Source organism: Habropoda laboriosa, unplaced genomic scaffold, assembly GCF_001263275.1.
Source record: "Habropoda laboriosa isolate 0110345459 unplaced genomic scaffold, ASM126327v1 scaffold187, whole genome shotgun sequence".
In the NCBI taxonomy this organism is placed as follows: domain Eukaryota; kingdom Metazoa; phylum Arthropoda; class Insecta; order Hymenoptera; family Apidae; genus Habropoda; species Habropoda laboriosa.
This window is the reverse complement of record NW_017100299.1, coordinates 78122-92813: the sequence shown is the minus strand read 5'-3', so window position 1 is coordinate 92813 and position 14692 is coordinate 78122. Positions and strand designations below refer to the sequence as shown.

Here is a 14692-nt window from a genome sequence, read left to right as displayed (position 1 = left end):
ATGTAATTATTAAGCACTGTTTAAATGAATTGAACAACCAGTCAAAAAGATCTATAAGTAAAAATTCTCATTAAGCATATATGTATGCACGTTTGTACATATATTTAATGCTACAACTAGAAACTTGGTTTCATCTTAAACTGAAAAATGACAAAAATATCATTGAAAACATTTTTAAATAAATATCTCAATAATATTTAGATTTTACTTATTTAATCATACATTTCAATATAAAGTATGAATTATCGAAGTACATATAAAATATTTATAAGTATAGTCATGAGAAATTTGAAGTATAATTTGCATTTCTTTTTGTTTGATTACATTGCTCATGTGTCGTAATGTGACATGCCACGCATTATACGTTTAATTAATTTGATTCAAAGGAAATACGTAATACTTTCTTATAGTTTTTTAATAAGAATGATACATATTTAGCACATATACAGTAAATATTAAATGCATATAGTTTTGTTTAAAATTAGTCAGTCTTTGTAAGCGTATGATTTTACTAAGAAATATTCTATTCTATTTTTAGTAAAAGAAATATACTGTTTTGTTATTTATCATTTGAAAAGTCCCAAATTGCAGAAACGATTTATCATAAACGCATGTCTCATTATAACATATGAACAAAAGCAAGACTCGACACATTGCAGACCAGAAGGACAAATATGTTTCTCTGTGTTTCGATTAGCAACAACAATGAAAAACACATCGAAAAATATGTAAATTCCTCGAAAATAACAGGGTGTAAAAAAATGAATAGTCGCAGCTTCGGAGGGTGAATCTGCACCCTTGGATCGGTGGACATTTGTAAAAAAAAGTTTCCGCAAAATTGTTTATAACATTGAAAATTCATGTTAAATTTTTTTTTTACATCAACGTATTCTGCTCGACGAGAAGAGAAAAAGTCTGAAAGGAGCCATAGCCGCAAACAAATAGTTTCCGAGATAAATGTTGATAAAGTTTGGCAACGATTTGATTGTGTAGAGCTATACGTATAGGAGCTACTGACCTACTAACACTCTGCCATTTGGTAGGACTAGCCGTGTAGGACAGCGGCTGTGTTAGTAGGTCCTAATCTGTACGTATAGCTTTACTCAATCAAATCGTTGCCAAACTTTATCAACATTTATCTCGGAAACTATTTGTTTGCGGAATATGGCTCTTTTCAGACTTTTTCTCTTCTCGTCGAGTAGAATACGTTGATGTAAAAAAAAAATTTAACATTAATTTTCAATGTTATAAACAATTTTGCGGAAACTTTTTTTTACAAATGTCCACCGATCCAAGGGTCTAGATTCAACCCCTGAAGCCGTGACCATTAATTCTTTTACACCCTGCACCTTACATATTAATACCAAGTGCTAGTTTTTAAATACGTTAAATAAGACTCTACTGAAGTACCAATTGTATGTACGGAAAAAGAACTCGTTTAAATTAACCGATCAAATTGTGCGTTTAAAATAATAATTTAATAATTATTATCACTTTTCTTTGTTGCACATATTTTCAAATCATAGCTACCATTCGATAGACATCATCACTTTCGTCTTTTGATCACCTTTAAAGCAGCTCATATTTTCGTACAATTAGCGTGAATCGAGAAAATTTTCTTTGTCCTCTACCCTACAAAGGAGAAAGGTGGGTAGCCAACAGGCGGGGGATAGTAACCTGGAAAGGTTGGGACAGTTGGTTGCACAGGTACGGTAGTTGTAACATAAGTGGTGACCTCGGTTGGCACTACTCTGCTAGAGAATAAAGTAGTGTATGCCGTTTTCGCTCCAAATGTCAGTTTTAATATTCTAGAGTCGGACATAGTCGCCAGTGTTTGCGTGATCAGGGGAGTGCTTGTCACAGTAAACTGTGGTTGCTGTGGAAATAGAGGCAATTGTGGCGGCAATTGTGGCGGCAATTGTGGCGGCAATTGTGGTGGCAGTTGTGGCGGTAGTTGAGGTGGTAGAACTGGTGCAATTGTTGATGTTCCGTATTCATAAGACGTCCGCGGCACAGTCCCGACTGGCCTGGATAACGTTGAATAAATTGTGTTTCCGTTATTCACCACTGGAATCACGTGGGACTCGTAAAGAGTGTCGAGAACAACTATTGGTCGCGAAGTGGTGATCACCTGTGGCTGCTGTTGCTGACCGAAGTATTTTAGCAGAGCCAGCTGATCGGGGGATAGTTGAGATTCAATGGAACTGCTGCTTGGTGTTTCCGACTTTACCTTTGATGCTGAAATGGATTTGAAAGGCTCCAGGTCAGAATCCATATTGCTACTTGGAGCCACCACTCTTTTGGGAATATCATCGTCATCTCTGTCTTCGTCACCAACGTCTAATTCCAGATGAAGTTCACTACCAGCTTCATCAAGTTTGGAGTTGAACTCGTTTAATGCTTTGCTGGGAATAAATTGATAGATGTCCATCGGAGGTAGAGTCTTCGTCGCAGTAACCACACGTGCGATATTGTATGTTTGTACGAGTGTTAATTTTGTTGTGTTACCACCATAAATTACTGGAAGCAAGTGGGTTTTTAAGAGAGTCTGGGTGGTCGAGAAGGTTTCCGTCAAAATTTCCAATGGTGGGGTCGCTTGGCCAGATTCCAGAGATATGGCTGGTAAAGTTGCTACGGCTGAATCTAACGGTAACGTTGTTTCATACGCTGCTGCAGTATTAGCCAGAAGATTCTCCGTTAGAGGTTCTGTTGGTGATATCGCAGTAGATGGCCCTGCCGTCATAAATGATTTCTTCATTGTTGAAGTTACCGTGACATAGCGTGTATTCCTTAAGGTTCCAACCTGTTTTAAAAATAATCGACATTTTATTGAAAACACTATAAGAGCAATATGTAAAACAGGGTAATAATCTATTTTTCATTTTTCATTTCGTAAATGTAGTATGACAACTATTCTATTTAAAAATCGAATTATAACAAAAACGAATTACAAGTTTTGATTGTTGTGGCGCTTTAGATTTGTAAAGTTACGAAAAATAAGAAACTTTCTCGTCTTGGTACATTTCTTTTCGTTTATGTTATTAATATTTATATATTTTTCAGGACAGTATCTACGAGGCGAGATTGTAGGAGGTTGTTTCAATCTTCAAATTATATTTTGAAATATGAAAAACCTACTTAAATCGACAAAGTTTTAATGAAATCAAACATTTCTTCGCAAAAGCAGATTTCTAAAAGAATATTTATACCTGGAATGTATATGGTGATTTAATGGTAGCAATTTCAAAATATGCGTTACTGATGTCAGCAGCTGTCGAAATTTCAACATTAACCGTTTCAATCGGTAAGATTTGTTCAAAATGTTGTTGATCTTGGATGCTGATACTGGCCACATCCTCGCTTTCGCTTGGATCTAATTCATCATCGTTTGCTACTTCCTGAATTTTCCTCTGAGGATTAGTCTGACCAGTCATAGGTGTAGTTGTGGTAGTGGATGTGGAAACAGAAGCCGTGATAGTTTTGTTATCGTCCACGTTTAGCGGGATCGGGCTAGTTTCTGGCGCCGAACGCTGCTCATCCTCAACGTCCACTTGCTTTCTAATAACGATTCTTGGTTTAGGAGTCGTTTTGTAAGACCAGCGACCCTGCGTTCTTGGCAGTTTCAATTTCGGCACAGGGTTGGGACTGACCGGTTGTTGTTCGTTTTTATTTTTATTGCTTAGTTTCGAAGGCAAAATCGGCTGATTATTTGGTCGAAAGCCGGTCCGCCGACGAGTAATGGGTGCCTCTGTCGTTGTTGTTGGAGGACTTCTATTTCTAGTATCATTAAAGTATTCCATAAACAACGTTATAAACTGTAAAATCAAATATAAAGGCAATATTACAATACACACTTATAACTTGGTCTCGAGGTTGTACTGCTTCGATTTTTAGTCGATTTCGTCTGTTGCACTTCGGCACTGGTATCGTAATCATCGTTAATTTTATTGCGGAATTTTGGACGTGCTGAATTTGAATTCGAATTCTTTCGGGTGCTTCTAACCGTAGACCCTAATAATGAGAGTACAATTTAAATTTTGTCACAGTTATACATTTTTACGTAGTCACATTGTACATTGTAAATGTATACAGGGTGTTTGGCCACTCCTGGAAGGCGAAATAAAACGAAAATCAAGAATAAAAAAGTTTCGTTTGAGGTTTCGTTTTAGTTATTAACCTATTAAAAATATCCCCGCAACCGAGGAAACCTCCCTACGCCAATGAGTACATATAGAGCACGTCAAGACACGGGTTGGTACAGTGATCCTCAAAACCAACAAAACATGGCCAGCACCATATCTCGTATAAATCGTAGAGAAGACAGTGATATTCAACGCCGCGAACGACATTACTGACTTTTGTGGCATTACTGTCTGTTTCATCACGCCGGAAGTTTTTCAAATGTGTATGCCATTGTGTACTGCAAACACAACGTACATTATACACACGACAAACATAATACACACAAATAGCTGAAACACAATCACTATATACTACGATATTCATATACATACGCGTACGCACGAAACGGAAACTAAAAAGGGTAGCTTTTATGGCACGGACGTGAGGAAGAGGCTGTTTTTGAGATTAAGATTTTGGTTACTGTTAGCATGCGTCTCAAGTAGAAAAATTATCCTGGCGAGAGAAAGTATGGTTTACAGCCCTTGACTTTAGAAAGTCACTTCTCTCGTCCTCAATAGCCAAGTGCCTTGCTATAACAAAGGGCCTTCCAAAAGGTACATAGGTATAGAACAGTTGTAACGGTCAAGAGACCGACGAAATCGAACCTTCCTACAAAGTCTGTTGCCAGACATCGCCACTCTTAGCTCAGAACATCGCCATCCCCTCTTCAAAGTAACCTGCGTTGAGGGCGCAAGAGAAGGGGTTTGCGATGTCACTGAAGCATGCTGATTGGGTTTTTGGGATTTTACAAAATATCCAATTAGTGTGCAGTTAGAAGGAGGAAGGGGCGAATTGGAAGGAGCGTCGTTTCCTTCGACAGAACAGAATCATAGAACACAGATATAGTCATTCAGAGTCAGTCAGAGAGATATAGAATCATAGAATATAGTTAAGAGAATCAGAGTAACAGTTAGAGAATAGAGTTCCACAGTGACAGGCACTGCCAGAACATAATAGCAATCAGGCTAGATTTGAGGCCTGTGTAATTCGTTTACATTTAAATAAAGTAAAATTAGGTACAAATCGTGTTGTAGTCCTTCGAGGAGAGCATATAGACGGCACAGAAGGGTGCAATAATAGACGACAACACAAGATTATAATTTGACAAAGTTTCAGCTTAGAGTGGCTAGTTCAATACAAGAAGACCACTTCCGAAAGATCTGCTTTTTCAATGATTTTATTCGTAATATGTATTTTTGCACAATAGTTATTATTATTGGTTAAATATTTCAATTGTAGGAATCGATGAAAGATTAATTGAAATTACGCAAAATTTAAAAACTATTGCATTAATACAGCAAAGCAGTTTGCATTTCACTGTATTCGTGGTATTGTATGCCACTCACATGGTACATAAAGTTTTGATCCACGGACCTTCTATAATAAAAAACTTCGTTCGAATGTTCTAGGGTCGTGCTATAAGCTATGTAAATTGTACAAAAGAGCTTATAGTCAAAAAATATCTAGAAAAAAAGACAAATCAGGATATATTTGAAAGATTATTGCTCCATTCTGATCCATACATCAGTCTTTCAGGAGTAATTGCTCGAAAAAAGAAAGATATTCCTTTCGAGGTGCTCGAAATGATTTCGGATACCGAACAAATAATATACATATACATATAAGTTCACAGGATTCTGATCATTCGGAAAGAGAATACAAATAAAGACAGTAATTAGAATATGAATAAAACAGCATTTTTTGTTTCAAACAACACTTAGAATCTACAGTTTCCTTTTATTATTTTTGACAATATATTTGAACTACGCGACCTACTAAAGTTTTCTACTAAAATCGGAAAAAATAGAATTTTCAAAATAATCAATTTCAAAAACGTTTTGAAATTAACGTGGTCATATTAAATTTGACATTCTAATTATGTAATTTTAGTTAAAAATCGGAAAATAATCCATTTCCACAGTGATATTAGATCCTACCATTTTTGATGAGATATTCGAATTCAGCAACCCCAAAAACATAAGATACCAATTATTATGAAAATTGTATGAAATTACAAATTTTGACTAGCTTTTTGAGAAAGACACTGTGTGTCGCATCGCGTCAGTCGTCCGATGATTAACGGGGTATTTTCAGGGCCGTATTTACCATCGTCACTCTCTATGGGGCCACATTTTTAAAACCTTACTCCTCACAAACAACAATATAAAAAACAACTTAGTTATGGTAGAAAAATAAAATACTTATTTTTTAATATTACATTCATAATATATAAACAAAACGGAAACGCCAAATTTATGAGGGCCCGCTATTCGTCAAGAGGACGATATCGACGGCAATTTCTACAGACTACATATTTATTAACATTTGTTAAGTGCCGCCTAGGAGGATCATAGAAAATTCTACACAGATCGGGTACTTTGAGAATCTGAAGTACAAGGACTTTCTCGGACAATAAAACAATTGATAGCCAGGGTAAATTTGAACTGATTTATTTTTATACTTTCCTTAATGCAAATATGTATATGTATACCAACGTTGTGTTATTTTTATTTTATTAAAATGAGTTATTATGGAAATGCTGACTTTCATTTTCAATAAATTTAAAAAGAAATGTTTATGAATTTGATTAATTGAAATAGACTTGGTTCTTTTGAAGCCTCGTAATAATGTTGGGCCTAGGGCTTCCAAAAGTATAAATGCGGCCCTGGGTATTCTCATGTTTGGAGACAAAAATCGATTTTTTTTTGTCACATATTAAATTTCTACGGTTCTTCTAGAAGAAATATGTGAAAGAATTTTCTAGAAATCTTGAAAAGTACGGGAGTTACAAAGGTTTGATACCAATCGTGCGCGTTTTTTTCTAAAATTTAAAAAAAAAATCAGAACAATTGAAAGAAATTGATAATTGAAAAGATCGAAGCAGGAAGAGATGTTTAAGAAGCAGGAAGGATGGCTTTATGGACCAGGAATTGCCGATTAAACGTGTGTAAGAAAATTTTATTGTTATCACGACAATAACTCTACCAAAAAGTCTAGTAAGGATTTATGAACAATTTCTAATTTTTTTTATTTGATTGAAATCCCAAAAAAATTCGTAAAGACTTCAATTGTTATGTTTACCCTTTTGTCATATTTGTTTACGTTATCAGATATCAATGATTCTAGTACAGACGATAAAGAAAACTTTTCTAAATATAAAAATGACTTCATTTTTCATTTCATATCAACACGAAGGACGAAATCGTGCTCACAGTTAGCAAACGTTCATTTTAACCGGCTCATTGTCAGATCACGTCACCGTTAATACAGATATATTAATTTTTTTAATCCAAATTTTGTATATACATTTAAAACTCAAAAATACATTGCAAAAAGATTCAAGTTATACAATGTCTTTTTCTATTAAAAAAAAGAAATCTTGAAGATTGTCTATTTTTGGAGCCTTGAAATGAGAATACCCTAAGAGGGGTTAAGACCTTCCAACGTTTTTTAGATACATACATCTGGTGGGCACCGTTTTCACTTTCTTCGTTGTAATACCTTTGCATAAAAACGTGCTTTTAGATATTGAGATTGTTCCTTGTCAATTTTAAGCTAAACACAGGAAATAAAGGCACTGGCAAGGAAAGCTGAATGTCGTAAATTTTGTTTTCTAAATAAACATTCAACCACCACCACGTCATGTTTTAGCCAATTGGAGGATATTTTTCTGTAGTGGAAATCAATCGTGTCTTTTCTGATTTTTGCAGAAGGTTAGAATAGCTTTGGGAAGACAAAATCATTTCGACAACGAAAGTGAAACATTTAAACAGCTATTCAACAAGATTAGCGAACATAGCGCGTATTTTAATTTCATTCTTTTAGTTACTTTATAGTTATAAAATAATAGGTTTTTAGTTTGGCATAGTCAGTCGGTTAACTTTAATTTATTACATATTAGTGTGGTTTTAATGTAGGTTTAATTTATAATTTTTTTACTTGTTTTATGTTTTGCTTTTTCTTACTTTTCATATCGTATGTGCGCGTATGTCTGTATATATGTATCGTAGAATACAGTGATTGTTTATCAGTTATTTGCGTGTATTGTGTTTGTCGTGTGCACAGTGACGTTGTTTGCAGTACACAATGGAATATTTACACATTTGAAAACCTTTCGACATGCGCTGGTGTTGTGGTGAAGTAGATGGTAGAGCGACAAAAGTTGCCGATGCCGTTTATGGTACTGAGTGTCACTGTCTTCATCTCTATGACATGTACGAGGTAAGGTGCCGGCCATCTGTTGTTGGTTTTGAGAATCACTATACCCACCCGTGTCTTGACGTGCCCTATATTTATTGGTGTAGGGAGGTTTGCTCGACTACAAGGATATTTTTAAACGTTAATAACTAAAACACAAAACCTTAAACGAAATGTAGAATTACCCCTTAAATTTTCTCCCAGGTGTGGCTAAATACCCTGTATATTGTAAATGCATTTTTATCACACATTATGTCAATTGCATATTAACACGTTCCGTGCCGCGTGGGTCGCATACGCCCCACTCTGGTCTTTCCGTTCAGGCCATCTGATATTTCGGCCTTTTCCTTCCGCTAACTTAAACTATGCAACTACGGCGATAATTTGTTAAAACAAAAATTTTTCCTTTGCTCTATAGCATATCTTAAACGTTACCTTTTTCTCGATAACAATGATTTTTGCAATCTTATAAATATTGGAAGACATATAGGGCGAAAAGCAAAACTGTTAGTCTCGACAATGTGGGACGCATACGACTCACGCGGCGTGAACGGAAAGTCACCGAAAATCGGTCTGGCACGGAACGTGTTAATACAAAATATACTGTATTAATATTTAATACTTCTTATGTTACTAATCATTACACTAACTCGAACATTATATGTACTACATTTGAATAGAGTAGCTTATGCAAATTTTTATAATACAAGCAAATACAATATTTCTTTATAACTTCATTCGTATAACTTAGAATTTTCGAGTTAGTGGCATGCTAGTAAAATTTTTCTCTCGATAAAGCAAGATTTATAAAACTAAATCGATATTCTTTTCCTTATGAAACAATAAGTTTCTTTCTATAATATTTATGCAATAAATATATGCTTTAAATTTATTATTAATTAAACGTAAAATATTCAGCTAAATGCTCTTATAAAAGTATTATCAAAGTATGTAAACGTTTACCATCGAAATAAAATATTTTTATACATACAGTATAACCTTTTTAAAATTAGTAGATGACGTATTCAACCAATTTTGAAAAAAAAAATTGCATTTTGTGGGAATCGTAAACTAGTAAATTAATCCTTTTAACTTCTCAAAAAAACACCAGTCGTTTGGTTCAATTTTACAAAGGTTCTACTATTATAAAGAGTATCCGAATATTAATAAGAGTAATTGTATATGATTAAATAGAGATTTCAAGTTTTACCACCTGGGGCACTAAATAGAACTTCCAAGGGTAGTGATGATTCCTCTTGTTGATTCGTTGGTGTGGGTTCTAGTTGCGGTTTTAGTTTTCCTTGCTGTGGTCCAATAGTTTTCAAGATTCGTTGAGTATTAGATGGACGAATTTTGCCCTCAGGCACCGGCGGCGTACCGGAAAGAATTCTTGACGAACTTTGAAGCACTTGGGCATATTTGCCATTTATGTAAGTACCGATCACACTAGTTTCGTGAACAGTAGTCAGTCCATCCTTCACAATAGTGCCACCAAGTTTCGTAACCAGGCCAGTTGGATTCTCTTTCTCTCGTCGAGCTGTAGGTCTAGGTTTCACATGACCTTTCGTAGAAGGTCTCAGATTAATCAGCTGCAAAGGTTAAAGTGAAAATTACTTCAATATTGGGATGATGCGAAATATTTGGTTGGAAAAAAACATTCTCATTGTTAATTAATAATTTACAATGTTTCTAATTTTAATTCAAACAAAATTTATTTAAATTTACAGGAACATGTAATATATCTGAAAAAAAAGAATTAAGAGTAAGATATAAATTTAAAGATTAGAAACAATATTTCATTGGATAGTATATGTTTATATACAGGGTGTTCGGCAACTACTGGTAGAAAATTTAAGGAGTGATTCTAGGAAGCCAATATAAGACGAAAATCAAGAATAAAAAAATTGCATTTGAGGCTTCGTTATTTAGTTATTAACGTTTAAAAATATGACTGTAGCCTAGCAAACCTCCTTACACCAACGAATATAGGTCAAGTGAAGACACGGGGGTTCAGTAATCTCCAAACTCAACGATACATGGCAATTTGTTCTGTACAAGTCGGTAAAAAAGAAAACTGACATTCGGCGCCGTAAAAATTGTAGATTAAACATTAAACCTGCCTATTCGCAGAAATTCATAAAAACATATCAAAGCTCGTCCTATGCGATTTCCGAATGGAGAGGATTAATGTCTCCTCCAATTCATGAGCCTACCCGGATAAGTAATTAAAAAATGTACACATCGCAATTGTCTACAAAAAGTACCCGCATACACCGTACGTGTCCATACCAAATCCACACATGTCATGAAAATCCATAAAAGAATCCATACATACACCGCTATTGTCCCCTCTGCAAGTGTCCATAAAAAACAGACACAACACAACAGATGTTCAATATGGCCATAGTTTTCTTGTAAACAAAGTTTCAGTCGTTTTTTTAAATTGTCTCTTACATTTGGAAAGTCCGCCATAACATTTTGTATAATTCCCGACGTAAAATGAATACAGTCTTACAATTCTGTCACTGTCGTCAGACGATTTGGCCTAACCGTCAAACCGTACGAACGTCCGATAGAGTAGGTATCTCTCACAAGGGAGACATAGACACAAGGAGGACAAGGGAGAATAGAGAGGGAGTGGTTGGCGTAACGCGCAAAGCCTCGACTTGGTAAGCCGAAGGTCCCGGGGTTCGATTCCTATTGGGTCCCTCAATATTTTTCTGTCGTCGGTTCCTACAGTAGTGATACTGAAGTGTAAGTGTAAGTGTAAAGTTCACAGTGCCAACGCCGCGTACGTATACGCGGAATTAAACATAACAATGAATTCAACGACAAACCAAACACCAACCAACCGAGACTTCTGAGTACAGAGGTCTAACAGTTTCAAATCTAGCAGAAAACAGCCAAACCAGAACCAACCACATAAAATCTTATTCATACGTTGCATAGTCTGATGATTCTGCACCCATGAAAGAACAAGGCATTATCATCCACGCAGTCGATAAGGTGAGCATCCAAGGTTATGCACTCGCGATAGGAAAAATAACAGATCCTAGAGCCATAAAATTCATATCGAAAATATCCAACCGCTACGAAACTAACTAACCAACATAAGTCAATCAACATAAATAACAAGTGTATAAATATAAGACCCTTACTAATGTATCACCAGTTATACCGAACACGGAGATTGAAAACATTTTCAAGAGAAACAACATCAAAGTATGCTAAAAAATTTCTCCCCTAAGAACAGCTGACCCTGAATATGCCTGTATATTAAGCTTCAGGCAACAGATTTTTGTAAATCCTGATGATGCTAATAGAATTCCAGCCTCCTTCTTACTCTCCTTTGAAAACACGACTTACAGAATATTCACCTCTGCAGACAATTTAAACTACTTTATTTGCAAGCAAGAAGGACACATGGCCAAAGACTGCCCACAAAACTCAGAAACAAGCACACGTCCAAAAGCAATCAGCACAGATGACAAATCAACTTCCCCCCTAATCTCCCGGGCAACAAATCAAACCCAATCAATAAACCATCAGCAATAACACTTCCTACCCTATTAGAGGCTTCCTACCCAAACGGCAGCAGAACATCAATTAACCTACGGACAGAATCACATATACATAAATCTCACCGGCACCAAAAGAGCCCTGTCGTTAACATCAAACGATAATTACCAGGAATGAGTAAGCTTAAAACATCGCTTCATCTCCCTCCCTTGCCACCTCATTCAATCCACCAAAGGAAACCGCTCCTACTAAGAAGAAGATACGCCCAATATTACCAGCATTTGACCACCTACAACTGGAAGAAATGTTATCACCAGTAAAGGGCCAAATGTATATATTAAACTACACCAAACTCAAAGGTTTCCTTGAAAACTCATTTGGAATACCTTTCCCATTAAAAGTTGCAAAAAGTTACACCAGTGACATGCCCGCATTCACTCATATGCTTAAAGAAATATACCCTATGTCAAAAGAGTGAAGCATAAAGAGCAGGATACATCGACTTTGCAAAACACTTGAGAATCCTGGAGAGAAACTTGAGAGCAGCTCATCGCGGATATGAAAACCTAGCAAAATAATTTGCCCAGAAACAGCCGTAAAACAATGAAAACCATAATTCAATGGAATATTAATGGTCTTTTTCAACGCTATGAAAAACTACAGATAATAATAAATGATAGAAATTATATGCCTCCAAGAGACAAATTTCAAAAACAATTATCAGGCAAAGAACAACAAATACAAAATCTACCAAAACAACCGACAGAATGCCACTCGTACAACGGGGGGAGGGGCTACCCCTGTCAGAAACAACATTACCTCATCGGAATTCCCACTCAAAACAAATCTTGAAGTACATAGTTGCAGTTACTTTCCTCCCTCCCAATAAGAAAATATGTGTATGTAATATCTATCTACCGAACAGCCAAACCTAGAAACAACTGAAATTCAAAATATAATCCAACAATTGCCTAAACCGTTTATACTATTGGGAGATTTTAATAACCACCATACCCTATGGGGTTCAACCAGAATTGATAGGGTAATTTCGGGAGAGATGGACCAGCGGGAGAGACGGACCAAGCAAGTATTTCCTACATTTATATTATAGTATTTTCCTACAGAATAATTGCTATACACACTGTATGTACTTATAATTTATAAATCGCTCCATCTTTGCCACGATGTCATAGGTGACTAATAAAAACAATTAATCTTTTCCTTGCTGTTAAGAAACATGTTACTGTCATTGTTACTTGTTACTTGTTACTGTATAATTTAGTGCAAGCCTACAATGCTTCATTAAAATGAAAGTTAGAACGGCTACTACCATAGTGGATGTGCGCGCAAGATGTAAATCATCAAAATCTGCAAAACTGTAAGAGGCAATTTTAAAATGTTATATACTAATGGATTTGGAATAAAATGCTCGTCATTTTTTGTCATTATGAAAATTTCAAGAAAATGAAAAATTAAGTTAATAAATTTTTTTTTGTTATAAACAAACTGTATTTTGTTAAATTTTTTAACACCATGTTATTGTACGTCAGAAACCATTAACCTCGCCCATTAACAATTTTTTCGTATGACTTACCGTTTTCGAGATAGCCGTTTCGAGCCAAAATTTCAAGGGGTGGTTTCACCCCTTAAACTCGAGTTACCGCAGCTAAAAAAAAATACGTGTCGATTATTTTTGACTGCTTTATAAGTGTACAAAGTTTCATCAAAATCGAAACCGGACCGATCGAGAACGTTCCTTGTAAGATGTTGGGGGCAAACACAGATAATTAAATATTTCGACGTGAAAAATAATTTCTAAAACTAAATGTGACCAACGAATTCTTGCCTCTTTTTGGTACCGAAAAAGAAGTTGTGCTTGGTTCTTAAATATCTCACACGGTTGCCGTGTTACTGTTAAACGAAGCGAATGTGCACCTATAACGTCGGCTAGGGAATAATAGTTCTTCGCGATTTTCACAGAACATACTGCGGCAATTGTCGTACTCTAAATGGCGTACGATTCTGCTATGCATTCTGGACCACGGCTTCGAATATAAGAACAACGATGGTGTGGCAAATACAATTAATGAAATATTTCACTTTAAAAATTATTCCTTCAGCTAAATGTATACAACGAAATCTTACAATTTTATAATCCCGAATATAAAGGTGTGCTTGGTTCTTCAATATCATACACGGTTGGTTTGTTACTCTTAAACGAAGCGAATGGGCACATATAACGTCGGCTAGGCGATAGTATTTCTTCGCGCCTTTCACATAACATACTGCGGCGGTATTCGTACTCTAATGGAGATTGATTCTGCTATGCATTCCGCACGTGGCATCGAATTTTCGAACTACGATGGTGGAGGAAAATACAGATAATTAAATATTTCGACCTTAATAATAATTCCTAAAACTAAATGTGACCAACGAAATCCTACCATTTCTTGATACCGAATACAAAGGTGTGCTTTGATTTTTCAATAGCACAAAGGCTGCCCTGTTACTGTTAAACAAAGCGAATATAGACATGTAACGCCGCACATGGTTGTAGTAGTGCTTAGCGACCTGCGCATATCATACTGGGACGATTCACGTCCTCTAAATGACGTACGATTCTACTATGCATTCTGGACGACGGCGCCGAATTTTCGAACTACGAAGGTGGGGGCAAATACAGATAATTAAACATTTCGACGTTAAAAATAATTCCTATAACTAAATGTGACCAACGAAATCTTCCCATTTTTTGATACCGAATACAAATGTATGCATTGTTATTCAAAACTCA

At 35.7% G+C, this 14692-nt stretch overlaps 1 protein-coding gene across 1 annotated transcript in view; it reads right to left on the bottom strand.

Annotated features, from left to right (window-relative positions):
- Positions 1-1627: 1627 nt before the first annotated feature.
- The window catches only part of LOC108573946 (mucin-5AC), a 50226-nt gene continuing 37161 nt past the window's right edge, over positions 1628-14692 (bottom strand). Inside the window, exons 5-8 of the mRNA XM_017936438.1 lie at positions 9590-9968; positions 3855-4011; positions 3210-3777; positions 1628-2803 (exon numbers count right to left, since the gene is read on the bottom strand). Coding sequence (XP_017791927.1) covers positions 1628-2803; positions 3210-3777; positions 3855-4011; positions 9590-9968 — 2280 coding nt within the window. The remainder of the gene's footprint in view (positions 2804-3209; positions 3778-3854; positions 4012-9589; positions 9969-14692) is intronic.